General features: G+C 44.6%; 1 protein-coding gene across 1 annotated transcript in view; it reads left to right on the forward strand.

The window, feature by feature from the left end:
- Nucleotides 1-26,520, forward strand: part of erbb4b (erb-b2 receptor tyrosine kinase 4b) — a gene marked incomplete at its 3' end in the record, with an annotated part of 188,909 nt that overhangs the window by 90,647 nt on the left and 71,742 nt on the right. The window contains 7 exon segments of the mRNA XM_080019820.1: nt 237-350; nt 496-622; nt 1,125-1,198; nt 13,077-13,167; nt 16,035-16,234; nt 21,243-21,376; nt 21,380-21,454. Of these exon segments, the coding sequence (XP_079875946.1) occupies nt 237-350; nt 496-622; nt 1,125-1,198; nt 13,077-13,167; nt 16,035-16,234; nt 21,243-21,376; nt 21,380-21,454 (815 nt within the window).

Below are 26,520 nucleotides of genomic sequence, written 5' to 3' on the forward strand. Positions count from 1 at the left end.
TGCGATAATGACTGGCTGGCTGCACATCATCCCTTATCTAATCTAGTCTTCCATGATCCTAAAGCACCATACTACCTCTGCCGTCGTCCTAGAAGTGTTACCCGTTGCCGGACTTGTTGCGCTGTCTTGCGCGGCTCGCCGTGCGGGTTTCAGCCGACAGCGAAAAATGAATATCTTACCTGGGCGTTGTTATTTGACCCTCTTTCAGGCTATGTCTTTTGTTTTTGTTTTCCCAGATAACTTTGTGGTGGACGACAGCGCCTGCGTCAGAGCCTGCCCCCCGAACAAGATGGAGGTGGAGCAGAACCGCATCAAGATGTGCATCCCCTGCGTCGACATCTGCCCTAAAGGTAAACTGCTGGCACTGCCCCCTCAACCAAAACTACTATTATCTTGCCTGGCACACGGTGATATAATTTATATAATTGATATAATTATGTGGTCTGATTTACTTGTTGACTAAACTGTGTGTGGTTGTGTGTGTGTACATGGCAGCGTGTGACGGTATCGGTACAGGCAGCCTGCAGTCAGCCCAAACGGTCGACTCCAGCAACATTGACAAGTTCACCAACTGCACCAAGATCAACGGCAACCTGGTCTTCCTCATCACTGGCATCAAAGGGTAAAATGTGTAAAATGTGTAGACAAAATTTTTTTTTCTATTTCACATACCCGGGTGCCTCGTTCAAATTGTCAATTCAGCTTAGATCCAGATACACTCAGTGTATGTTCTGGTTAACAGGTCATGGCCGAAGACATTAGAGACCGGACTAGGCAAGGCTGCCGCACAAGTCATGTGACAAGAAATAAGCAATCATCTTAAAAATACCCTTTATAGCTTCAATGACTGAATGAAAAACTTGGCCAGTTTTCAATATATATATTCATCATTTTTTGAGTGAAGTGTGGAATATTCTGGCTACTGAGTTGAATTAACGCCGTCCCGGTTGGTAATTGCTTGTGTGGCAACAGGCCGACCAGAGCGCTAACATCCAAGTGCCCTTAAAATAAGAATACACGCGGCACCATTCACATTTTCCAAGCTCTTTGGGGGCATCGCATTTGGGTCGGTCCAGACATGGATTTGTTGATGTTTGAAATATGCTGAATTTGCAACCCCACAGCGACGCCTATCACAAGATTGAAGCCCTGGACCCGGAGAAGCTGAACATCTTCCGCACCGTCCGGGAGATCACCGGTGAGTCGAGGGTGACTGGGAGAGGAAATTGCTGCCAATGTGTTAAAAAGCAGAGTGTAGAATTCCTCTCAAGGAAAGTAAAAATCTTTGAGTAACTTAAGAACAGAAGGGTTGTCTATAACCCTTCCTCAGAAATTGATGGTTCTTAATTTGCACCTTTTTTCCTGATATTATAAGGAAGTGAATAATATAGCTTTCCATCCAATACATGTGTGTGTATGTCTATGAGCCTATGGACGCAAACAAACACACATGCTTGTGTGTTTGTTTGCACATGTGTATGTGTGTATTCCTGTGTGTGTGTGTGTGTGTGTGTGTGTGTGTGTCTGTGTGTGTGTGTGTGTGTGTGTGTGTGTGTGTGTGTGCGCTCGAGCCCGCCACGCCTCAGATCACTGCAGCTGAGGCGAGACGTTATGCACTCTCTCTCTCTCTCTCTCTCTCTTTCTCTCTCTCTCTCTCATATCTAACTCACTTGGGGTCACCCTATAGCCTTGAGTCCCAAGGTGCAGTGGGAAGCTTTGCTTTCACACAGCATGAAGGAGAGATCCCAAACAGATCAATCTCCTACACACACACACACACACATACACACACACACACATATCTATACTGTCAGATGAGGAAAAAAAGAAAGAAAGAACAAACCACGCATCTTTAGTCTCATTACGGTGTAAGAACAGATTCCCAGCAAGCCTTGTGGCCATGAAAGACGAATGAAAAATCAGAAGGAATTGTGTAATTTCCCGTGGGGAAAAATAACCAAATTCCTCCCATGACCTCCATCACACACACACACACACACACACACACACACACACACACACACACACACACACACACACACACACACACACACACACACACACACACACACACACACACACACACACACACACACACTACACAGACCTGCCAGGTCCTGCTTCCCCTCCATGTCACTACCTTCAGAGCTGTCACAGTACACCCAGCCTCTTTCTTCCTCCCCCGCCCTTCCTCCGTGAACCCGGGGTTACCGCCGGCAACCGCTGCAGCGTTACAATGAGCTGTGTGCAGGAGAGGAAAGAACCCCCCTCTACTTCTCCCAGCTCTCCATAGTATAGCAAACACATATATGGGGGGCTTGCAGGGGTCTCCAGTCCATGTTGAACCTGGGAAATTTAGCATAAGTGGGTTTGGTGGTATGAGCGAATGTTGCATTGTAATCATTTCCACTGAAACACTCTTAACCCAAGGTTGAATACCGAGCTCGGAGCCCGAGAGCGGAGAGGCCCATCTGCAATGTGCCTCCCGCACGGATGTGTCCGCAAGAGCTCCCTCTCCACAGTCCCTCGCCACCCCCTTTCTTCTCCATCCGTTCGCTTTATGTTTTGTCACTAGATTTCCTTTTTTTGAAGATTAGTTTTGTATTAGGAATGAAAGTCAGCAGGAGTAAGACAGAATACATGTGCCTGAATAGGAGGGAAGGCGGCGAAAAGCTGAGAATGCAAGGAGTGGAGGTGGGGAAGGCAAATGAGTTCAAGTACTTGGTGTCGACCATCCAAAGCAGCGGCGAGTGCGGGAGAGAGGTGAAGAAGACAGTAGAGGCAGGGTGGAGTGGGTGGAGAAGAGTGTCCGGAGTGATCTGTGACAGAAGGGTTCCAGCAAGAGTGAAGGGGCAGGTACAGGACGATAGTGAGACCAGCCATGTTGTACGGTTTAGAGGCCGTGGCACTGACAAAAAGGCAGGTGGCTGAATTGGAGGTGGCAGAGTTGAGGATGTTGAGTTTTTCACTGGGAGTGACAAGGATGGACAGGATTAAGAATGAGTACATTAGAGGGACAGCTCAGGTTGGACAGTTTGGTGGAAAAGTGAGAGAGGGGAGATGGAGATGGTTTGGACACGTGTGTAGGAGAGACGAGAGTTACGTTGGGAGAAGGAGGCTGAGGATGGAGCTGCCAGGAAAGAGGAAAAGAGGAAGGCCAAAGAGAAGGTTTATGGATGTGGTGAGGGAGGACATGCAGGCGGTCGGTGTAAGGGAGGAAGATATGGAGAACAGAAGGTATTGGAGGCAGATGATCCGCTGTGGCGACCCCTAACGAGAGCAGCCGAAAGAAAAAGAAGAAGAAGAAGAAGATTGCCCTGGAGCTCTCCCGCTCTTGAGACAGGAGAAGGAGAGAACCCAAGAGAAAATTGAATGAGATTGTTAACGTTATTTTTCATTTTGTGTTTGGTATCTGCAAACATGGCGCTCCCATGGGTGGCCTTGTCTGTTCTACTCTTTTGTTCATGTAAGCCAGCCTTTTCATGTTGGATTCTTCATTAAAGCCCTCGCCCTCCTTTAAAACAATAAACACTTTCTTTTCCAAGGCCCGGTGGTTTTAAGTTCACCGGCAATCTTCTCCTTTTGTAAAATAAAATGAATCAGGCCCAAAAACAGAGATAAGACCGTCCTGCAGAGAAAATATTTATTGTGCTTCAATTGGATTCTCAAAATAACCAAATTTCAACAAAATGTAAAAAGTTGTCCCCCTCAACGCCGTTGGGTTAGAGCAGAGGTTCCTAACCACCGTGAGCACTGCGGACAAGCGCCGGGTGCAGCGGACCAGCTCAACGGGCAGCAGACCGCAGCAGAAATAAAAGAATCAGTCAGCCCCCCCCCCACCCCGACTGGTTCCAGGTCCCCCCGTGCCACCTCATTTAAAAAATCCTGGAATGACAATGCCTTTCCCACTGTGCGCTTGCATACCGGGTGACGCCACACTTACACTTGTAATGTGAACATTGAAAATGTTGAAAATGTTGAATATTTTTGTGTTTAATATAATATTTAAACTTAAAACACAAACAAGTCATTCCAGTCATTGTGTCTCAAGTCAGGTCAAGTCCCCAGTCTTTAACTTCAAAGCCCAAATCAGGTCTCAAGTCATTTATTTTCTGTCAAGTCAAGTTACAAGTCATCAAAAGAGTGGCTCGAGTTTATTCGAGCCCAAGTCACAATGACTCCAGTCCACATTTCTATTTATTTGGACCTATAAGTCGAGAAAAGCGACACTTCCAAATGTATCCAAAATTTCGCTAAGACAAAACAAACACATCATATATTGCTTTTCAACTCGACACGTTCTTTTTCCATGAGCCGTAAACGCACGTGTGGCTCCACACAGCCAGGTGTTGGCAGCAGCTTGTTAGTTCACCTCCTCCAAACTCCCGGACCTCGCCTCCTGGAGCTTCACCGTAGACCAGAGACCGGAGATAGGCAGTTCCCTTGACGCTGCACATTTTGTCATTAAGGCAATTAGTGTCAGTCGCCGGGGCGCTAACAATCCTACAGCGGCGCTAATAGGCCCTCAGCCACGTAAAGGATACCACTACAAGCCGGGGAACAAGCAGAGGAGATGCCGTGCATACCGTCTACAAAGTCAGCGCTGTAAACACAGGCTGCGGGGAATCCAGACGGGGGTATATTGCTTGGTTCAAAGGGGCTGTGCTCACAGTGACCCCTGAAGGATTTCTTTGAGGGGGGGGTTCTACTTGGTTGCTACCTGTAGCACCTGTATCTTTTGCAACCATGGCCAGGGATTGTTCCAGTTTGATCCACTGAGAGGACTTTCACTTTCCTCAGCCCTGCGACCTTACGATCCCTACAGTCTCGACCTACGATCATTCCGGTAATGTCGGAGTCGGTGCCTCAGAATTTCTCAAAATAAGCATAACCACACTTATGGAGTCATAAAGACAGTTTTGAGAACTCCCTTGTGGCTGAAGCATAAGGCAGGTATAACGTGTCCTGCGTACATTTTCCAGTCCCTCCAGGAAATCCAAATTTTGTTATCAAAATACTTAATACAAGTTTGGCCGGTCTCTGCAATATAGAGTTCAAAAGTGACCGCCCGCTTTTTGAACGGCTCCGTTTCCAGAAGTGAATTTCCCATTCAATCACTACGTTGACGTTTAAGAAAATACTTATAGAAAGAGTTTTAAGCCTGGAAACCAAGCCAACCAACCACCAGATGATTTGTGACAATAGAAAATTTGATTCGTTGCAAAAACAAGAAATTGGAAAATGGAAAAAAAGGCAAAGGTACACTGAGTACATAATTATTTTAAGAGTAAAGGAACTACTCATACCATAAACCATTGTGAATGATACCGTACGAGGTATCTTCCTACCTGAGCGCACTTCTTCTCGAACTGTCCTTTTTCATTATTATAGTGTTTTCTTATGTAATCAAACTATAAACGAAGGAATCTGTATATCTCTGTCTGTCTGTCTGTCTGTCTGTCTGTCTGTATGTATGTATATATGTATGTCTCTTCTTAGATTATCTCGACAGCCTTTCATCCAATCTACTTCACACTTGGTGGGTCTATCGCTGGGCAATTTGGACACACAACACGTGTAATATGAATAAGAATATGAATAAACTTTCAATAAACAGCGAACAGCGAGCCAGTGGGGCCCGGGGCTTCAGGGCTTTTCAGAGTCACAAAGAGTGTCTTCCCGGTGTAAGAGTTTAACTCGCAGTTTCATCTTCCATTGTGGAACACAGGACTGAATCCTTGACATTTGGTTTAACTGTGCCATTAAAATGTCTTAGAAAGTATTTTGAACAGGCAAATACTAGTATTGTTAATAATAGTGTTTAAATCATGGTTGCTCTCTGCTAAACGTAACGTAAACGATTGTAGATTTTTGTGGTAGCAGTAACTCACTGGCCGACAGTGACGTAAAACTGGCGTAAAACGACGGAAAACGTTACTTCGAGTGGGGTACACATTTCCATGGTAACAGCAAGCTCCACCAATCAGAGACATCGCTGTTACACTTTAGGTTGATTTCATATACACTTGCGGTTTCTACACAAGCACATACCATAGTCTCACAATCTCGCAGCCATTGTGTGCTAAAACGGAACAAATAACGTTGCAAATAGCATCCAATTCACATACAACGGCTCTAATAGCCACCAGTTAGAGTAAAATTATTATCGTCTGCCGAGAGCTGGTGGTAATTGTGCAGAGACCAAAAAAAGGCAAAAAAGGCAGCACTGCGCGATTGTCTTCAGAGAGCTGGTGCCACTGAGGCGCATTTATAAGGGGTGTCAGGCCCAGACTTTCTAGTGATCTGTAAATAATATTTTGACTTTATTGTTATTATTATTATTATTATTATTATTATTATTATTATTATTATTATTATTATTATTATTTATTTTTATTTTCATTTTATTTATTTTTTTAATTATTATTACTGTCATGGCATCTATAGGTAGTGGAAGTGGTCTATGGTTTTCAAAATGCACTTAAAAAAGCAACTTGTCGAAACTTTGTACAAATGTTGACAAAAAGGGTTTTATAATTCCTATTAAACTCTAAAGACATTGAAAAACAACTAGAAGTTATAAGGAATAGCGATGAAGTAGTCAGAATTGGTATTGAACCACAGATGGCATTGAATTTCAGGACCATGGACAGCGGCGCAGGCCGTGTCCTTTTGGGTGCAGCGACCCGGAACTTTGTAGAATAAAATACATTAAATCATCTGTCTTCATCTGAACATTGTAATATTAAGAACTATAATACACATTGCATTTATGCAATAAGTAAACTGTGTGGGAAGAGTAAGTTGTATTATAGATTTACTCATACTATTTAAATGTCATATTGTCACTGCACATAAACCTAAAAATACAAAGTAAAACCCAACATTTTTTTTGGACGCATTAACGACATTCTCTTACTATGACTGTTTGCCCCTTGCCCAACCGGTAGTTAAGATGGCGCCCACGAGTCACACAATGAATGAAATCACCATGAAAGCTCACTGGGCATGTAAATATGGTTGGAGACTCACCGCCAGCAGCTTGATGTCCCGACTGCAGATAGTCACTTTTTTTTTGTTTTCTTTTTTTTACCTGTGCTGTCAGCATCCTGGGGATACAACACCGAGTATTTCTATGCCATTGCATCTAGGGCAGAGTTAGTCTGCAAGTGGAGAGACGCAGCGGACAATGAGTGCCACAAACCCACAACCACACCTCAAACCAACACACAGACGCCAGCCGCAGGCACCCCTCAGGACCGCGCCCCCCACCCCTAGACACAGGCCAGCTCAACCCAGAAACAGGAGGGGGCGTCACCACCCAGCCCCCTGAACACCCTTGTGGGGCCCTGGGACCCCTTCATGACTACAGCACTAAGCGCCACCGACACCCCACAGCTGCCATGCATCCACCCAACCGCAGAGCCCCAACAAGACCAGGAGGACCCCCACATACCCCAAAACACCACGACTTTGCCGCGACATAGGAAGAGTCAAGTATTAATGGATTCAGTTACGTCAGTGGTAAAAGAAGCCCTATTTCATCAAATTAATCAACCTTGTTTTTGGATATTGCCAATAGTTTTTCCATTGAGATGTATTCTATTAATAAATGTTACCATTGGGATGTGCTGTGATTATCTCTGTTTCTCCAATTGAGTTATATTATTTTCTTGGCAATTGTTAAGGCGATCAAAAGGGGTTGGTGTTGGGTCAACTGAGAAGAGGTCACTGAGGAGACATACAGTTGGGGAGACTGGAATGCTGTGACCCAGAAGGGTTTGGTAGCTTCTTTGTGATGTTGTTCCAGAATGCTAGGATAGCGGGGCAGAGCCAGAAGGCATGAAAGTAGTCATCTCTGGTATCAAGAGAACAGTGGGAGCAAAGGTCTTCATCCACAAAACCCATTTTGAACATTTTGTGTTCCGTGATATGGGCTCTGTGCAGAATCGTATATTGGATGAGTTTCATTTTGGAATTGCGGGTCATAGAAAAGGTGTTGTTGCAAATAAGCTTCCACAGGTTGATATCGATGGAAACAGCAAGGTCTTTTTCCTATTCCATGGTAAGTAAAGATAAAGTGTCATCCGTTTAAAATAAAAGTTTGTATATTCTGGAAAAGGGATTTTTTAAATTACCGATATGAGTAAGATCTTTAATCATCGAAGGCAGTTCGTCAATTTGATTTTAACTTTTAAAGACTGCTGTAGTTGAAGGAATTGAAGGATGCTGTGGCCACCGATATTATACCTTTGGGTTGAGGTTGGGGAGGATATAAGTAAATTGTTTTCAAAAATGTGTTCCAGATGAGTAATTCCTTCTCTTTTCCAAGAACTGAAGATTATTGGTCTGTTTTAACCAGAAAATCTGAGTTGTGCCAGATTGGGGTGAATTTGTTTGGACATAGAGTGTGACCACTGAGTCGTTGCAATAAATGGGTTTTTAAAGCAATTATGTTTCCCTATTGATTCAGTAAGGAAAGGGAGCTCAGATATTGATAAATCCTGACATTCTGTTTGTTCAATGTCTCGCCATCCATGGCCCAGTTGTTGCTCTGGTTGTAACCATTTAATCATAAATTGAAGATGGTTTGCTAGATAGTAGTATCTAAAGTTCGGGGCTGCTAGGCCTCCACGGTCTTTGTTTTGTGTAGTGTTGCAAGTTTCATTCTAGGTTTCTTGTATTTCCAATAACATTTATCGATAATTGAGTCTAGAGTATTAAACCAGTGTAATGTTGGTTGGAGTGGTGTTTATTCTTTGTATTAGTAGTAGTAGTTTTGTAGTATATTCATTTTCACTGCTGCTATCCTACCAATTAGTGAGCTGGGTTAGTTGTTCCTTCGAACGAGGCATCCTTCAATTTGAGTAATCGAGTAAAGTTAGAGGAAAGAATACTGGTTTGAGTCCAATTTATTGAGTAGTCTGAGATAGCTGAGAATTTAGATATAAGATTGAACAGTTCCGGTAGGGATAATATTGGGTTCCGTAAGGACAACAAAATATCGTCTGCATACAAACTGATTTTGTGAACAGGGTTTCCTGTTTGTATGCCAACAATATTAATGTTTTGATGGATGGCTGTCGTGAGGGGTTGAATAAAGATGGTGAATAGTAAAGAGGAGAGCGGACATCCTTGTCTTGTGCTGCATTGTAGAGTGAAACGCTGTGAAGTGTAACCATTGTTGATGACAGAAGCAGATGGAGAGTTGTACAAGGTTGTGATCCATTGAATGAGTAACTCTCCAAACCCAAATTTGTTGAGGGTTGAAAAGAGATATGTCCAATAAACTCTGTGAAATGCTTTTTTTGGCATCTAAAGAGGCAATAACAGTATTTAAGTTGTTCCTTTGAGATATGCTGATCAGACTGAATAAAGGGCGCATATTGCTGGATGAGTTTCTGCCCTTCACAAAGCCTGTTTGGTCTGGGTGAATCATGAATGGAATTACTTTTTCAATTATGTTGATAAGTGTTTTGCTAATAATCTTTGAATCGCAATTAATTAGGCTTGTGGGTCTGGAGGTGAGTGTTGGATTCTTATTGGGTTTGAGCAAAACCGAAATGAGAGCAGGATTCATGTGCGGAGGCATGGTTGAGGTTGGCTTAATCTCTGTAGCTATTCTGATGAATAATGGGGATATAAGTGGCCAGAAATGTTTGTAGAATTCCACTGGGTAGCCATCAGATCCACGTGACTAATTGTTGGGTATAGAGAAGAAAGCTTTGCTGTGTTCTTCGAGAGAAGGTGGTTGATCTAATGTGGTAGCCTGCTCTGTGGAAAGTTGAGGGAGGTCGATATCATCGAGGAGGGAGTTAATGTTTGATATATTTGATTTATTAACTGAGTGATATAGCTTATTATAAAAGTCTCTGAATATTTTATTGATGTCCTGCGGGGTGGATGTTATCCTACCCTGTGGATCTTTGATGGCTGTTATAAGTGTTTTTTCTCCATCACGTTTCAATTGATTGGCAAGAAATGTATCTTATTTGTCAATAATTTGCCCTTGTTCATTGCATGAGGAACTGTGTCTTTTGAAGTATGATATTATCAAGTTCAGATGTAATTGTCCAGATCTCATTTTGGATTTGATCAGTGTGTGAGTGGGCTTATTGGGAGTGCATCTTTTAATCGTTGTTTGAGTTTATTTTGGCATTCTTGTCCTTTCTTTTTCTTGTGAGTGGAGAATGAAATAAAAATGCCTCTAAGAACTGCCTTAGCCATTTCCCAGAGTAAGGATGGTGATATTTCTGGAGAGTCATTTAGTTCAATGAAGGAAGTTCAATCTCTGGAAAATAAATGTTTAAATTCTTTATCTGTATAAAGTGATGTGTTAAACCGTCACCTGCCGGGAGGGTTCCGGTTGGTTTAATTGATAAGGTTGAAACCAATCGGCCTGTGATCGGAGATTACAATCGGGTGGATTTCAGGATTAGTGATTTTTGAGTTACTTGTCAAGAAAAAGTCAATTCAAGAGAAGCTTTGGTGGGGTGGTGATACCATGCTTTCTGGTGACTCTGTGTTGTTCTCTGGGATCCCAGAAAAGATGAGGTTGTCCCACATACTTCTGGATTGGATATCCAGGATAGTCCCTTTCATTATTTTATTTTATTTGTTACAACCTCCATCTCTGTTGTTATAGGCTTTTAGATCTGCATTGTCTCTTTGCATCTCCCGACTGCAGATAGTCACTTTAACAGTTCCATGTCCTTGGTTGCACCACTTGATGTTAATAAAGAGTGCGAATCCCCCTCCTTTGCCCTTGCCACTTAACTTAGCGTCCCTGTCTGCTCTCACAGTAGTGGTTCCAGGTAAATCCACATTGGCGTCCAGAGCGTTTCCAAAAAAGAGTAAACTATACTCCCTGAGACCTTTTGGTTCCTCACCAGGGCAGCCAGCTCTTCGGTCTTGTTGGTCAACAAATGCACGTTCCCAATCACTACCAATGGAATATAGGGCTTGTACCTCCACCCCTTTGCCATTAGCTTAGCCTTAAGCTTAGCGCCGGCTCTGCAGCACCGGTAACTGATAGATGAACATACACCAATCAGCCACAACATTAAAACCAATGACAGGTGAAGTGAATAACTTTTCTCATTGATGCGTGTGGAGAGCAAAGTCTAGCCTGTCTGCTCCGATCCCACATAAGAGCTACTGTAGTATAAATTGATGAAAATGTTAATACTAGCTATGACAGAAAGGTCTCAGAACACACTTGCTGCGTATGGGGCTGTGTAGCAGCAGTCCGGTCAGAGTGCCCATGCTGACCCCTGTCCACTGTGAGCTTGAGAACTGGACCATGGAGCAATGGTTTACATCATGTGGATGGCCGGGGTTAGGGTCCGATCCGATTGAGCATCTGTGGGCTGACTAGAACAACAAGTCTGATCCATGGGGGCCCCACCGCGCAACTTAGAGGACTTAAAGGATCTGCTGCTAACGTCTTGGTGCCAGATACCACAGGACACCTTCAGAGGTCTTGTGGAGTCCATGTCTCGAGAGGTCAGAGCTGTCGTGTAGTAATGGTTTAAATATTGTGGTTGATTGGTGTATATGTCCACTGCCACGTTGATAAGAGTATTAAATACTTGAAAAATATCCCTTTAAAGTACATTTTGAGAAAAAAAATTAGCCTTTAATCGCGATTAATTATGGACAATCATGAGATTCATTGTGATTAAATATTTGAATTGATTGACAGCTGTAATATACAGTATATAAGCATACACAGTATATATATATATATATTATAAATTAATGTCCTTCCAGTAGGGTTCAGATAAGGTACTAACGCACTACACACACACACACACGTCCGTATGCAAACACTTTCTTCCCACGCACCCTCCTTCAACATCATAATGACAACCAATCAGACTTCTGAGGTTCAAATTCATCTTTCAGCGCCCACGGCATCACTTCAATAGCACACAGGGCCCTTTCAACTCCTCCTTTAGGCTGTGCATGTGTGTACCACACACACACACACACACACACACACACACTCTCCCTGTATCTCTTCCTTATTACTTCCTCAACCATCCCATCCCCCACAACCCCACACTTTGTTCTGTTTCCCGTTCTTTTCTAGTCCTCAAATCATCCCCATCTGCCTGAGTTGTGTGGTTGGCGGTGTCGAGGTGTGTGTGTGTGCATGTGTGTGTGTGTGTGTGTGTGCGTGTGTGTGTGTGTGCGTGTGTGTGTGTGTGTGTGTGTGTGCGTGTGTGTGTGCGTGTGTGTGCGTGTGTGTGTGCGTGTGTGTGTGCGTGTGTGTGTGTGTGTGTGTGCGTGTGTGTGTGTGTGTGTGTGTGTGTGTGTGTGTGTGCGTGTGTGTGTGTGTGTGTGTGTGTGTGTGTGTGTGTGTGTGTCCCTCCTGCTCATCAGTTAAATATTTAATTTTTTTCAAATCCATTATTGAAAGTGCTAAACGAGGCCGCCATTCCCACCTTCCCACCGCTTTCCATTTAATCTTTTATAAAGTATTCAGCGATGTCGGGATGGGTTGGAAATGCAGGGAGGGCCACATAAAGGAAGCTAAGCAAGAAAATATTGATATGTTCAGCATTAACAGCCATTATCATGGCCTGGCACAGAAGCTCCCGGCTGGATGCGCTCGGTGCGACTATTCAACTCAGCTGTTTTTTTTACCTGTGTGGTACATTGCCATTCACTGTATGAACTGAAGCCTCGGGTCAAATGACTGTCGAATATATTCAATAGTTTCACGGGCCAATAACAATTAGTATATAATAAAGGCATAAAGGCATTTGCAATGAATCAAAGCGTTTCGCGGTACAAACCAACGTTTTCAAGAAATGATGCTGTATGAGGAAAGGCAAGGAAATAGCGCTCGTTTGTCCTTTGAACCTTTTCAGGCCGATAATGTGAAGCAGTTTGTTTGCGCGGCTCATCCACAACACACATTAATTAGTTTCCATGGGAATCCCTCTCTCTCCTTTTTTTTTATTCTGTCTATAATACGGTTTGTTCTGATGGGCAACTGGGAGAAGCCTGATCGACATGATGAATTGTGTGTGTGCGTCTTTGCGTGCGTGGTTTCCTCATCCCTCCAGGTTACCTGAACATCCAGTCGTGGCCAAGCAACATGACAGACTTGAGCGTATTCTCAAACTTGGCAACCATCGGCGGAAGAGCACTCTACAGGTAGGTCATCTGGAAAGGCTTTGTTTTACTGTCTTTATCACACACTATCTTTAAAGAAAACCTAAAGATTAAATCGTAATACTCTTAAAGTCATTTGTGGTAGTTTGTCCAAACTATGTCTGAGGTCAGTTTTGTCGATTTGGAGACCTTTGACTTCTAAAGGAACTATGAACTCTGTCATCTCAGCTAAATAGGAACTATACCATCTAGAACCAGCTTTAAGCTGAAACTGACTTTTGTGCACCTTTTTGTACGTCTGCTATCAAACCTCATGATGAGCCACCAGAGGATGAACTCATATTCCTGTTTATATTGTCAAATCCCCTCAAATATGTCCGAACGTCCAAGTAATCACCGACAGGTGGTGAGAATGGCCGTGGCTGGGATAGTCCACACCATCAAAGGATGGTGTCGTCAAACTGATTTGGAACTCATTTTTGGATAGAATATGAAGTCCAGTTGAACCTTGTTGATCCAAGCCTTGCATAGCCAAACTTACTGGAGAACAGAATGGAACAGAACAAACGTTTAGCTTCTCGTATTGATACCTTATGAGTTCTGTGCATACAGTTTATAACATAGGGATATGTATTTGTTTTGTACAGAAAGTAAATAAACCACATGGATTAATTCAGGAACGGTTTTCATATATGTTCATGCACGTTTCAGTCAGCTGAACAATTGACCTGTGGACTTTGCAGGTATGAAGAGATACTGCTACAACAAGTGAAGCTCAAACTCACAGGGGACTTATGCGCAACTATAACAGAGTTACAGGAGTTGCTGTTCTCCCCGAATCTTCTTTAAACCAGAGACACTGAAGATGAAAATAATAAATTGCTCATTGTATCCACTGCCCAGTGGACATTGATTTTTCAACCCTCTCAGACTCCTATCAGTTCTGTAATAGTGGTCTTGGCGTTGGTGAGGGGGAGGACAGGGGTAAAGCCAGGGACCACCAAGAGATGAGATGGACTTTACACTGTTCTCTGTTGGGAAATCATGCAAAGAGAGAAAAGTCAAATAAGAAAAGACGAAGACCGTAGAGAAAGTAAGGAAGGTGTAAAATCCCTAGACAAAGCTAGCTGACTAATCTCATGCTAACGATTCTAGACCCGTCTACATCCATCGTTTATTTTCAAGATTCTCTTGGTAAGATTACATTTTTCTGGTGTAGTAAAGACCAAGAGAGTAGGGAAGGGGGAGGCGGGGGAACAAGGGAGAGGGCACCTGGGCGCAGGCAAGAGACGTGCAAAGGCGTTAAGTGGGAAGCCGTGTTCGCCTTCCTCAAACTCGAAAAAAAAGTCTCTGAAAGAGTATGTGTGCATGTTCGTGTGCGCTCATGCTTGCCTGCCTCGGAGAACATTGAGAGAAAGTCAAAAAGATGGGGGAAACACCACGCAAAATAATAGCGAGGGGCGAAGGGAAATGAGCAAAGGCAAGGCACCCGAAGTCGGGTATAGAGTGCGCGCTCGCGTTTTAATCACCTGTTTTTGGATCCGTCTCTCCAGTCAACTCAAACTCAACTTCTACTTCTTTTGTTCAGGCTGCGTCTCTCTCTCTCTCTCTCTCTCTCTCTCTCATTCTATTTTTCTGCCTATCCACCTCTGTCATTCACGACTGTCGTCTGCCCTGCGGTCCATCGCTATCTCATCTTCCCGTTCCACTCGTCTACTCTGCCCTCCACCCTCCTCTCTGGTCCCGCTCTTCCTTTCTGCTGGTCCATACCTTTCCACTGCTCACTCACTCCATCCGTCATTTTTATGACCTCTCCGTCTCCTCCCTCCCTCTCGCCTTCACGGGCCCCTGCCCTTCTCCTCGTCTATCACTCCCACCCCTCCCCCTCCATCTCAACTCCCGCTTCTCCTCCTCCTCCTCCTGCTCAACCTTGTCTTTGCTCTTCTTGAAGAAGATGAGAAGTTTTAATCTGTTGTACAATAGTTGTCAGGAGCGCACAAGGGCGAGGCCGAGGCAAGGCAACGTTTTTGGAGGGTCGCGACCATTCAAGACCAAGGTCAAAGTTTATTGAGTCAAATGAATGCAAATGCTGTGTCTTTAAAATGGCCGGTTTCACGAGTTCCACTTGGTCCACAAGACCAATGGGGTTGAAATAGATTTAGACCACCACAAGAAAGCGCAAATAAAATTGAACACCATGACTGCAATGGTAGTTATATCACGATAAGGGTCCGATTAGACTTCAATCGAATATATATATACAGTACATATATACAGTATATATATATATATAAATATATTAATTTTTTAACCTTTCCGAGGAGGACATATTTTCCACAACATTGTTTCTCAATTTGATTGTAAACGTATTATGTCCCTTCAGTGGGAATTAATAGTGAACACAAACACACCCTTTCACGTGAATTCAAATTTAATTATAAAAGCAGAACCTGCAAAGTTGCGCAGGAGGTTCTTCCTGGCCTCTCTCTCATTTCAGATTCGATTGGATTGCATATCATTGATCTTCTTTAATGTTAGTTATTCATTAAAAACAGTTAATTACACAGTAATTCTGTGAAAAATAGTCATACTCATTCCATTCACACTGAGTATTTCTAGGAATTAAGAGATAGCGTCGGAAGGCTTGATTAATTACGTAGTCGTTTCGGATGGTAACCATTTGACTACCAAAGATTTAACCACTGTACCTAACTGCAATTATTACTATGACATTCTATTTTTCTAGGCAATTACCCATAATACCTTTATATATCCTTTCTGTATATCATGCAGAAACTATCCTGTTACAAAAGATAAATCTTTTTTATTTGTTGTATTTCCTAATTGATGAATTATCTGCTGTAAAGCAAATTCCGCCTTTGGGGACCTCACCTCCTCCTCTTCCTCAGCGGGATTTCCCTGCTGGTGCTGAAGCAGCAGGGCATCTCCTCGCTGCAGCTGCAGTCTCTGGGCGAGATCAGCGCGGGCAACGTCCACATCGCGGAGAACAGCCGCCTCTGCTTCTACGACACGGTCAACTGGACCAGCCTGTTCCGCGCCGCCAACCAGAAGGTTCTTGTCCGCAACAACCGCAGCCCGCAGGAGTGCTGTGAGTCTGCCCACGCGCATCGCCGAAAACACCACACACAATGGACTCCTCGAACTGGAGTAGTGATGAGAGACCTGCAAACGATTTGCTTGTAGGGAACAAATCTTTTAATTGACTCTGGTGTCGCAAGTCGGTAACTGCAGCCGGACACAAAGGCATTCACTGAGTCTCAACTTTCGATTCACTAACTCTCGACTCACCGACTCTCGCTTCACTGACCCTCGACTCTCGATTGAATGACCCTCGACTCTCGATTCACTGATTCTCGACTCTCAACTCTAAATTCATTGACTTTTGACCCTCGACTCACTGACTCTTGGCTCTTGGTTTGCTCACTGTGCATTTAATTAACTGAATCAAACAATGAATAGTCAGAAAATGTAACCAATCTTTTCACAGTCCCATGTCAATAACCGAGTCTCCAAAAAGAGCCAAACTTTTCATCACTGACCTGGAGGATCCCGGACCATACTCTTGATATTCAGGTGGAAATGAACTTTTCCCAGGTTCCCGATTTCTGTTGCATTCTAACTTGGTTCGGTACCAAACTCAATCTATAAACCAGTTCACTTCGCATCTGGCTTGGTGAGACAGGTTTCCAAACAGACTGAAATAAAGGGGCCAATGCGAGAATGTACGAATGGGATTAATTAGAGCAGCGGTAAAGAGAGGACACGGCCTTTTTTTCCCCCCGAAAACCCTGGGGCTTATTCAGTATCTTTAGAAAGACACCGTCTAATTCAGATTCAATACAATCATGTCACAGTGATGCACAGTGAAGTACATGGAAATCAATTTCTGTGATGAGGTTGTTGTAAAGGTAAGGACATGTCTCATTTATGATGCTTCATTTTTGAGTCTAGTCTCAGGTGAAAGTGTTTTTAACTTTGTGAGTCAAGGTTGCACAGTTAACGTGTTTTTTTTTTTTTGAAGCACATAACTGGCGCTCTGGGAGAGGCATTGCAGGACTCAAAGGTTAACCATGGTTATTTGTGAATTATGTGTTACGTAAATCACCTTAAAAAAAAAAAAAACCTCAGATCTCCAAAATTTCAGAAAACAACTGTACTGCTATTTAAACTGGCAACTGGCCACTCTCTAAAATAACACGGTGGGCTTTGAATGCCTTTCAAAATGGCTTAAAAAAAAAGGTTCTTTTTTTCACTTTTAGTTTTCCACTGTGTGTGAGTTGGCTCTGAGCTTCCTGGTCGACTTCGAGCACATGCTGTACTGATGCTGTGTTCAGATTGGAAACCCAGCAACATGTTTACATTGTTAATGTCGCCTTCAGAGTGGGTTTGTTTTTAAGGAATCTTCATTATGTAAAAACAGCCCTATTACCTAAAATCACCATTGAGTGTAGCATTCTAAGTTGAAGCCGACACCATCAACCAAGCATCAAGTTGAGTTATGTAAACCTTACACAATCAGAAATTTAAGTTAGTTAAAGCTAAGTTCAGATGAATGAAACCTTGGGAAAGCTGGGAAAAGAAGACATTGAGACAAAAACAACAGTGTGTTTCAAAAAGGTTTGCCATGACAACGACCTCATTGATTTTTGTATTATGTTCAGCAGTCAGAATTTGCGTTATTGAGCTATAAGCATGTCTCAAGTTCCCGTCTGCATCACCTCAGTGTCACACATGCTTACACCCCACTGACTACAATACGCAGTATGGGGTTGGACCATGCTATTCATTCATAATACACACGACAACTGTCAATGTGAGGGCATTCGGAATCTGCGAATATTTGCGGCGTTCAATACCAAAGTGCGATGCGTTATGTTAATATATCTCGAGCGATAAGACTAAATAGCCAAAATAAGACTAAATGTTTGTCCAGTAGAGTAAAGTGGATGTGTCATGATATTTTTGTCTCTTATGGGTGATGTCTTTCTCAAGGTAGGCGCAGATGGTGTTCTTTCACTCTAAAGCAGTATGTGACCTTTGAAAAAGGTAAAAAAGACCCCACGTTTGTGAGAACCGGCATTGAAGTCGAGGTCCTGGCATCGCAATTCAAACATTAGCCAGCTCTTCCCATCATTGACAGTTGCAGTTATTCATCAAGGGGAAAGAAAAAATGCTGAACTCCGCAAAACGTGTGCGCTGTAGTGCCCTGGCAAGCGCACGGTCACATGGAGTATAACTATCGCTCAACTGCTGGCTTAAACAATTTGTGCTTGCATTCATTTGCATATTTGTGCACGCCCTCTGTAGTTGCACTTCAGATATTAAAATGAGGTGGAGGTGTGTGAGGGTGGTGCGGTAAAGGTGATTAGCCTCGGCCCTCGGACCCCTGACTCGGCCAAAGGTGGAGAGGGATCATCTCTCCCAGCTGCCGGTGTACACTCATTAGTCTTTTTCAATGGCCACACGCCCCGTTTCTTTCTCAATGGCCCCTTTGATAGCAGAGATGGAGAGAAAGGCGAAAAAAGAGAGGAAGGGAATGGAACACACCCCCAGAGCGCGCGCACACACACACACACACACACACACACACACACACACACACACACACACACACACACACACACACACACATACACCACTACTGAAGCAGTCATGTTGCACCGTCGTCTAATCACCACATTTTTATGTCTGAATTTCGATAAATCCCGCCGCTTCTCTGTGATCATTTTCTATCTTTTGTGAGCATCGGGGAAACAGGAACTTTTTTTCCCCTGTTTTTCTCTCAACACGTACTGTTCCCGGTGCGTTCATAAAAAAACAAAACATCTTTCTGATGCAGAACATGCACCTGCGGGTCCAGCGGCGGCAGTCCCCCTTGCCCTCTTCTCAAAAACAAATTTGAGAAGCTGCCTGTGAAGTGCGGGCCAGAAATGGGTCTGAAGTCTGATGTCTTTTTTTTGGATCTGTGTCTCGGGGGCACCCCCCCCCCCCGTGTTGCTTTTGTTGTTGTTTTTGTGTTTTTCTCCCTCTGTCTCCTGGTCGGCCATAGCGCAAAGCGAAGCCCTGGAAGCGCCCCGACACCGGAGCCGACGTCTCTCACAGAGAAAGAAATGCCTTCATCCTCTCCTCTCACAAGAAAACACTCTTTATCTGCCCGTCCCACCCTTTTTATCTCAACCCCTCTTCCCCCTTCAGTTTTTCCTCCATTCTCTCTCTCGCACTCTGGTCATCGCCGGCACCGAAGCGGCGACCTCGGTGCCTCAGAGACGGAGGGGCGACGCCGGAAACAACGGCGCTCTTCGTTCTTTGTCCCCGCCGCTCTGAAGAAAAGAGAAGAGACACGGAAGGCAGGATGACAGAAGAGAAGAGAGGGGAGGAGAGGACAAGAGGGGGCTTTCTGCGAGGAACTAGGCCACGAAGCGCAGTCTCTCAGATCCGCCGACGAGGGGTGGAAATGACTCGAGAAGCGGCAGGGGTGGGGCGTAACCGCTCCCAGCGGTATCCCCGGCATTAAGTTAACACTCTCACTTTGTTGCAGTAATGCTCTCAGAGACGGGAGCCTTTTGGAGGGGAGGGGGGGCTCTCTGTTGAAGAAAACACAGGAGCGGGAGAGAAAGAGGGAGAGAGGGAGAAGATGAAGGGAGTGGGAGAGATTTCAGACAGCGCTGACTCAAGAGGAGAGAGTGTGACTCACGGTCACATAGGGGATTGTCTCTAATGGCTGTGAATGGACAGCACCTGCAAGAGAGCAAGAGAGGGATAGAAAGAGGGAGAGAGACGCCAAAAAGTCAAGGCCTGAAGTTGAGACGGTGAAGTTTTTGAGTTTGCATTAAACAAGCGATGAAGTCGGCGCGACTCCTGCTGGTGCCAAGACTCCTCTTGTGCTTGGTCACCGTCGGCTCAGCACTATTTTAATGATGGGCAGCAGCTGTCTCCTCAGCTCCAAAGTGGCCACAGACTCACATAACACAACGCAATGTTGATTCATGGTCCATCTGCACTCTACAGTGCCACATATCTGTACATGCCCATATCCGCCTATCCCCCCTTTAACCGCGGGGCCTTATTCCCGGAAGGCGCATACGTTCACATTTGATTGTGTACATACGAATGTTTTTTACCAACATAGTGGCATTAAATTGTTTGTGTGTTTGGAAGCATGTGGGAATATGGGATAGCATGGTTTCCACTAAGAACGTCATATTTTATGATGAGTGTATTACAGTAGTGCTCAAAGCCCCTCTGAACATGTTAACCCTATTGACAAAGATTGATAAATGGGATTAATGATGACATATTAGGAACCTAAAAACCTGCTGTCAAATCCTTTTATTGAAGCGCCAGGCGTATTGTACTGTGGGCAGAGAGCTTGTCTTCTGTGACCGCGGAGATATGTCTTTTCACCGTGGCTTAATTTACGCCCGACCCTTAAGTTTTGCATGCCTTTCATGGTGTCTACCTCTGCAAGTCAACATGAACAGGCCCATGGAGCATTCTTGTTTCTCTGATACACCCGAAGCACACATGAAATCGATGCCGCCTGGTACTTTTGTCGATTTTTTTTTCAAGAGCAAAAGTTTGAAGAATTCACAAAAACTTTGGCGAATGAGGCCCGGTCCTCCCGGACTTAAAAATAAATATTTCAAATAAAATTTCAAAGTCTGTTTAAGTCTCGCTCCCAACAGCAGGCAGACAGCTGTGGTCATTAGGCTCAGGGTATTTCGCACCTCCAACAGAAACGATTTGATATGTAGTATGTGGGACGACACAGGAATTATCTATTCATGTTGGCACACTCGGTGTACACCATTAGCATATGACAGGGTACCCCTCTTCACTATCTGATGGATAAGGACGGTTCAAGGTTGAAGTGATACTGACTGCCTAGGCGGCTGATTGGCTGGACAAAGAAGGGCATAAAATGAACTTGGTGGGGTAGTTAATTCCAATAGATATGTACTGCATTGTACTTTTAGCATATATTACCATGGTTTTGATACATATACACATGCAATAATTAACATGGCTTTTTACTTACGTATATGCTGTCCTCTCTGTTTGCTGTGTTTGTGTGTGTGTTGTGTGTGCATGGGCAGCTTTGGAGCATATGGTGTGTGACCCCCTGTGCTCAGACACCGGTTGCTGGGGTCCAGGCCCAGACCAGTGCCTCTCCTGCCGGTTCTTCAGCCGAGGACGCTCCTGCGTGGACACCTGCAACCTTTATGAAGGGTGAGTCAGACGGACGGACGGATTGGATGAATTGATAAATGATCGGTTGATTGATTGGAAACCGCTTACTCCTACTCCAGTGAATAGTTAGATACTTATATGTTTTTTGCTCCTCTATTGATTTTTTAATTAGCTTTTTGTCGTGTTTATAACTAGAAAAAAGGTTTTGTTCTTTGTTTGTTTTTATTGGTTTGTACTTTGTGAACCTTTTTTTTGATAAGCGCTATGTAAATAATGTTTATTATAAGGTAACCTTTTAAAAGTACTCTGTAATTACGGAAGTTCAACTACCATTCATTTCTGTGTATTTGTATGTACTGGCAGCTGGGTGATTAGTGTCCCTAGTCCACTATATCAATGACATATTTATGAGATTTAATAATTGTCAAGGACTATGTTACTGACAAAACCAGACACAACCATTAGTAAGTTACTAACCACTCGTGGAATGCTACCAGGCACGGTAAATTCATCAAAAGTACGAGAGATATACTCAAAAAATAGGTAATCAATATATCACTCTACTGTTGATGGTATTTACTAGAAGTGGCCTGCACAATAGCTCATGATACTGGGCTGGCATGCACAAGTGAATGCCTGGGATGTGTATTTGCATGCTGAGAGAACTTAGGGTCAGTGGATTAGCATTGGGGATGGGGCTGAGTTTGGGATAGGTTACCACAGGAGGAGCAGAAGCGATGCGGAGGCTCTTTGGGCGCAGGGGGGCTAGGCGTGTCACTGCGTGTCACAGTCTCTGCTTGCGCACGGGGCCACGCCCTGCCTACCTGTCACCTTGCACACCAGCCAATCAGCCAGCACCAGCAACCCAACACAGCGGACCTGTACCTTCACTGTTCGCACTTTGCCCAACTGTACGGCATGGCCCCACTTTGTCACCTCGATATGTCTGTATCGCTGTGTCTACCCCAACGCAACAAGGGTTTGTTGAGACCCTGTGCATGACTTTAACTGGCTTTACCTTATATATGAATAAGCCAAACAGTCAAGTTATATGGTTAAAAGGTTTGTCCAGGTTGGCTCCGAAGTAACATACTCAGTTTAGGCAAGGAAAGAAGACAATCCTTCTGAGAGGTCAATTGAGATGCAGTAGAAGAATTGGCTCTCCGGACCCCTGCCAAAGCTGGAGAGCGATCCTGTCGCGTATTTCATTATTGCAGCTATAGATTATTGCAAAAAAGTGCTCGATTTTTGTTTGTTATTTTACACTTAAGATCAAGCACACATGTCAATTCCAGGTAGAGTAAAAGTAAAAGCCCTGGCACGTTTTGTTCAATCCAGGCAGTTCATTTCACTCGTCAGTTGGACTGGATCTCTGGATGCTGCTGAGCAAAGTCAGTTGGTTGTAATGGGGAGGACTTCAGCTCTCTGAACCCATCTCCTTTATCAAGAGTACTAGCTTTTTTGAAACCATGTCAAACATTACTTCCTCGGCCTGCCAGCTCTTTCTTCCACTGAAATAGAGGTTTAATTTACATTTAAGCCGCTCACAATACGAAGCCTTCAGTCTTTGTCTCAGCTGAAGCAACAAAGAGCGAAAGGTATAGACGGATAGGTAGCGATAGGGAGAAAAGAGGGAGAGAGAGAGTGAGAGAGTGAGTGATCGAAGGGGATTGCAGAACAAAGCGGTGGTGTAAAATCATGCAGCGGCCCAGGTCTCTGGAGCTGCACTGGGACATCCCACCGGCACGGCAACACCCGGGTTAACGCTGCTTATAAAGCGTCTGTTGGACAAAGCGCTAGCCTCCCCTGCCGCACGACAGGCCTCTGTGCCCGCCAGATAAGACATAATTAATCCCCCCCACCCACTCCAGATGTCCATGAGTCGGGGTGCTTTCCATTAAAAGCCAGGGAATGCCACCACCACTGCCACCCCACCCCCACCCCACCCCCGTAATGAGACGATAGCATGGAAGGAATAACCAGCCACTCTGGTTAATTGATTTTTTTAAATGTTACCACCCCCCCTCACACACACACCGCCACTAGCCCCACTCTCCCACCCTTACTCCCTCCCTCCCACCCAGTAAGCAACACCATTATATTTGCGTTGACCTACCTACAGTATTGATCACGACTGTCTAATTAGCCACAACACTAATGGGAGTGTGTGTGAGTGCTTGTCATCAGCATTTTACCACTTTCTCCGTAACCCCAATGAATAATCCTCCAGTTCGCTTTACTCGTGCTCAAAGCAGTGGAGATGCAGCGGGCAAATTCATCCGGTATGGATCCTTTACTTCCTCTATCGCTTTATTTCTATCCATCTCTCTATCCCTTCAATCTCTCTCACAACTCTCAATTCTGGAAAGAAACGACCATGCCGCTGAATTGATTAAGGCGCTATTGATTTGTGGAGAACACTTTAACAATCTCTCGCTTGGCGGTGGAGTTGGTTAAGGATGGGAACAAAAACTAATTTCAGAGGAACTACTTGATAAGAAGTGAAGATGGGAGTATTTTATAGATGTTTATTTTTTCAATTCCACTGCCACCATGTACCTTAGATTTGGGTGGTTGTTTGTTGGTAAAGTGTTAGAGCAATATAATTGGAGTAACAATTCTTGAACAATCTGCAACTGTCTAAAGTACTATAACCAATACATCATTTAGTTTCTATCTCAATCATCTGTTAGACCAGTGTTTTTCAAACCTTTTTTTCTGGGGACAAACCATCACAACCTAATTAAAAACAAGCCTTATCTATCAGACCGAATGTGTGCGTGAATATTTCGTAAAAACATAATCTGCATTAAACACTGAAGCGGAAGCTCCATAAGCGACTTGAGTCGAAAGACGTGGACTGTGGGATGGATGCGGTGAGACCGGGGAAGACGCAGGCGGACAGCTGCTGGATAGATGATCTTGGCTATGGGGAATGGTCCTACAAAGCGTGGGCCAGCTTTCTGGACTGAACCCGGAGGGGTAAGTCCCGTGTAGAGAGCCAGACTTTTCTAATTTATGATAGAGCTGAGTAGTAGAGTGGCACAGGTCATCCGCCAGTTACATTGGCACCGCCATATAAAGGCTTGAACGGATTGGAAGCTGGCCTCGAATTGCTGCTCGGGAAACATGAATGGGATGGAACGATAGCAGTTGTTATGGGCATATTGTACTCATAACAGTTGTCTGGATCATGAGGTAGGATTCTGTGAAACCATGCAGCGCATCGTGGTCCCCATCTTCGGGTTAATCCTCTCCTTCTGGCCATTGGACTTGGGATGGAATCCAGAAGAGAGGCTGACTGTGGCCCCCAACAGACTGTAAAACTCAGTCCAGAAACGTGGAGTGAATTGAGGCTCCCTATCAGAGACGATGCCTCTAGGGAGGCTGTGCACTTTAAACACTTGATTTAGCATGACTTTGGCCACCTATTTTGCTGTGGGCAATTTAGGCAGTGGAATAAAGTGAGCAGCCTTGGAGAACCTCAGTGATGATAGTAGTGTTACCTTTGGATGCAGGGAGCCCAAGTGACAAAGTCCAGAGGGTCATGGGACCACAGATGATGGGGAACGGGAAGAGGCTGGAGGAGATCAGCTGCGGCTTGACAGGAGTACATGCCGCCACAAACTCCTGGGTGTCCCCATCCATGTCCCCATCAGAGAAGGGAGAGAGTCCTGGCTACCCCAGGATGGCAAGCTAACCGGGAGTAGGGTCCCCACTGCAGAACCTAAGAGCGTACGTCAGCTGGCACAAAGACGCGGGAGATGTGCGGTTAGAAAGAGAATCCTTTACCTTCTCCTCTCCCTCCTAGGTAACCACACTGACTATGCAGGATCGGCAGAATCTCCTCCTGCCATGAAGGATGACCCTCAGCTTGGTAGACGTGGGAGACAGGGTGTTAGGTTTGGTGTGTGCCGGGCGGTATGAAAGAAAAGTAATTAAATAACAGTGTCCACGTGGCCTGTCTGGGACTTAGCCGCTTGGCTGACCGGATGTATTTGAGGTTCTTGTGGTCAGTCCAGAAAATGAACGGTTGCTCTGCTCCCTCCAACCAGTGCCTCCACTCCTCCAACGCCATCTGGACTGCCAACAGCTCCCGGTTCCCAGTGTCATAATCGGGCTCAGCAGGGGATAACTTGCAAGAGAAGAAGGCACAGGGGTGAAGTTTTTGGTCAACAGCAGCTTTCTGGGGGAGTACACACCTAAATCTGAGGCATCCAACTCCACCACAAACTGGGGTGGGGTGGGGGGTTAAGGCAGGTGTATCGCCTCTTTAACTCATCGAAGGCCTTGTCTGCCGCAGGTCAATGGAGTGAGTGGTGCCGCCACCAGGCTATAGTTCCGAACTAAACTTCTGTAGAAGTTGGGAACCCCAAGAACTCATTAAACTTTTTCCTGGAGGCCAGTACTGGCCAGTCGACGACCACCTGAACCTTTGCTGGGTCCATCTGCACGTTCCCTTAAGCAACCACAAAGCCCAAGAAGGAGACCTTGGGCACATGGAATTTACACTTCTCGGCCTTTGCCAGTAGCCTTTGGAGAACACACTTGACATGGTGGATGTGCTCCAGATCTTGAGAAGATAAGGATATCATGCAGGTAGACAAAAACATACCCATTAATAAAGTCTCTGAGAACATCATGCACCATGGCCTGGAAGACTGCAGGAGCGTTGGTGAGGCCAAAGGCCATGACCAGGTACTCAAAATGTCCCCTGGGGGTGTGGAAAGCCATTTTCTATTTGTCTCCCTCCTTGATGAGGACCAGCTAATAGGCGTTCCAAAGATCCAGCTTGGTCAACATGGTTGCCTCCTGCAGGAGTTCGAAAGCAGAAGATATGAGTGGAACCTGTTCTTCACACTTTCCTGTTGACAAGGTTGTAGGGCAACCATTCCATTGGTCCATCAATTGTAACTTGTCATTCCCAGGAACCTTCATTCTTTTAGGGGCCCTCATGTGGGCCCCTAAAAGAATCACATGACACCCAAATTGAATTCCCTGATGGAGAATTCAATTTGTCATTTAATTTGGCCCACTTGGCCAAAGCCATGGTGCCACCACGGCCACAGCCATGAAACCATGGTGTTTTGTAATTGATGTATTGTCCCTACCTCTTTTTTCAACTGAATTAAGTGTAATCCTCCACCTGCGTTGTTGTGTTTGCTTGAACCTTGTAAAGACTAG

This window comes from Zeus faber, assembly GCF_960531495.2.
Source record: "Zeus faber genome assembly, chromosome: 18".
NCBI classification, from domain to species: domain Eukaryota; kingdom Metazoa; phylum Chordata; class Actinopteri; order Zeiformes; family Zeidae; genus Zeus; species Zeus faber.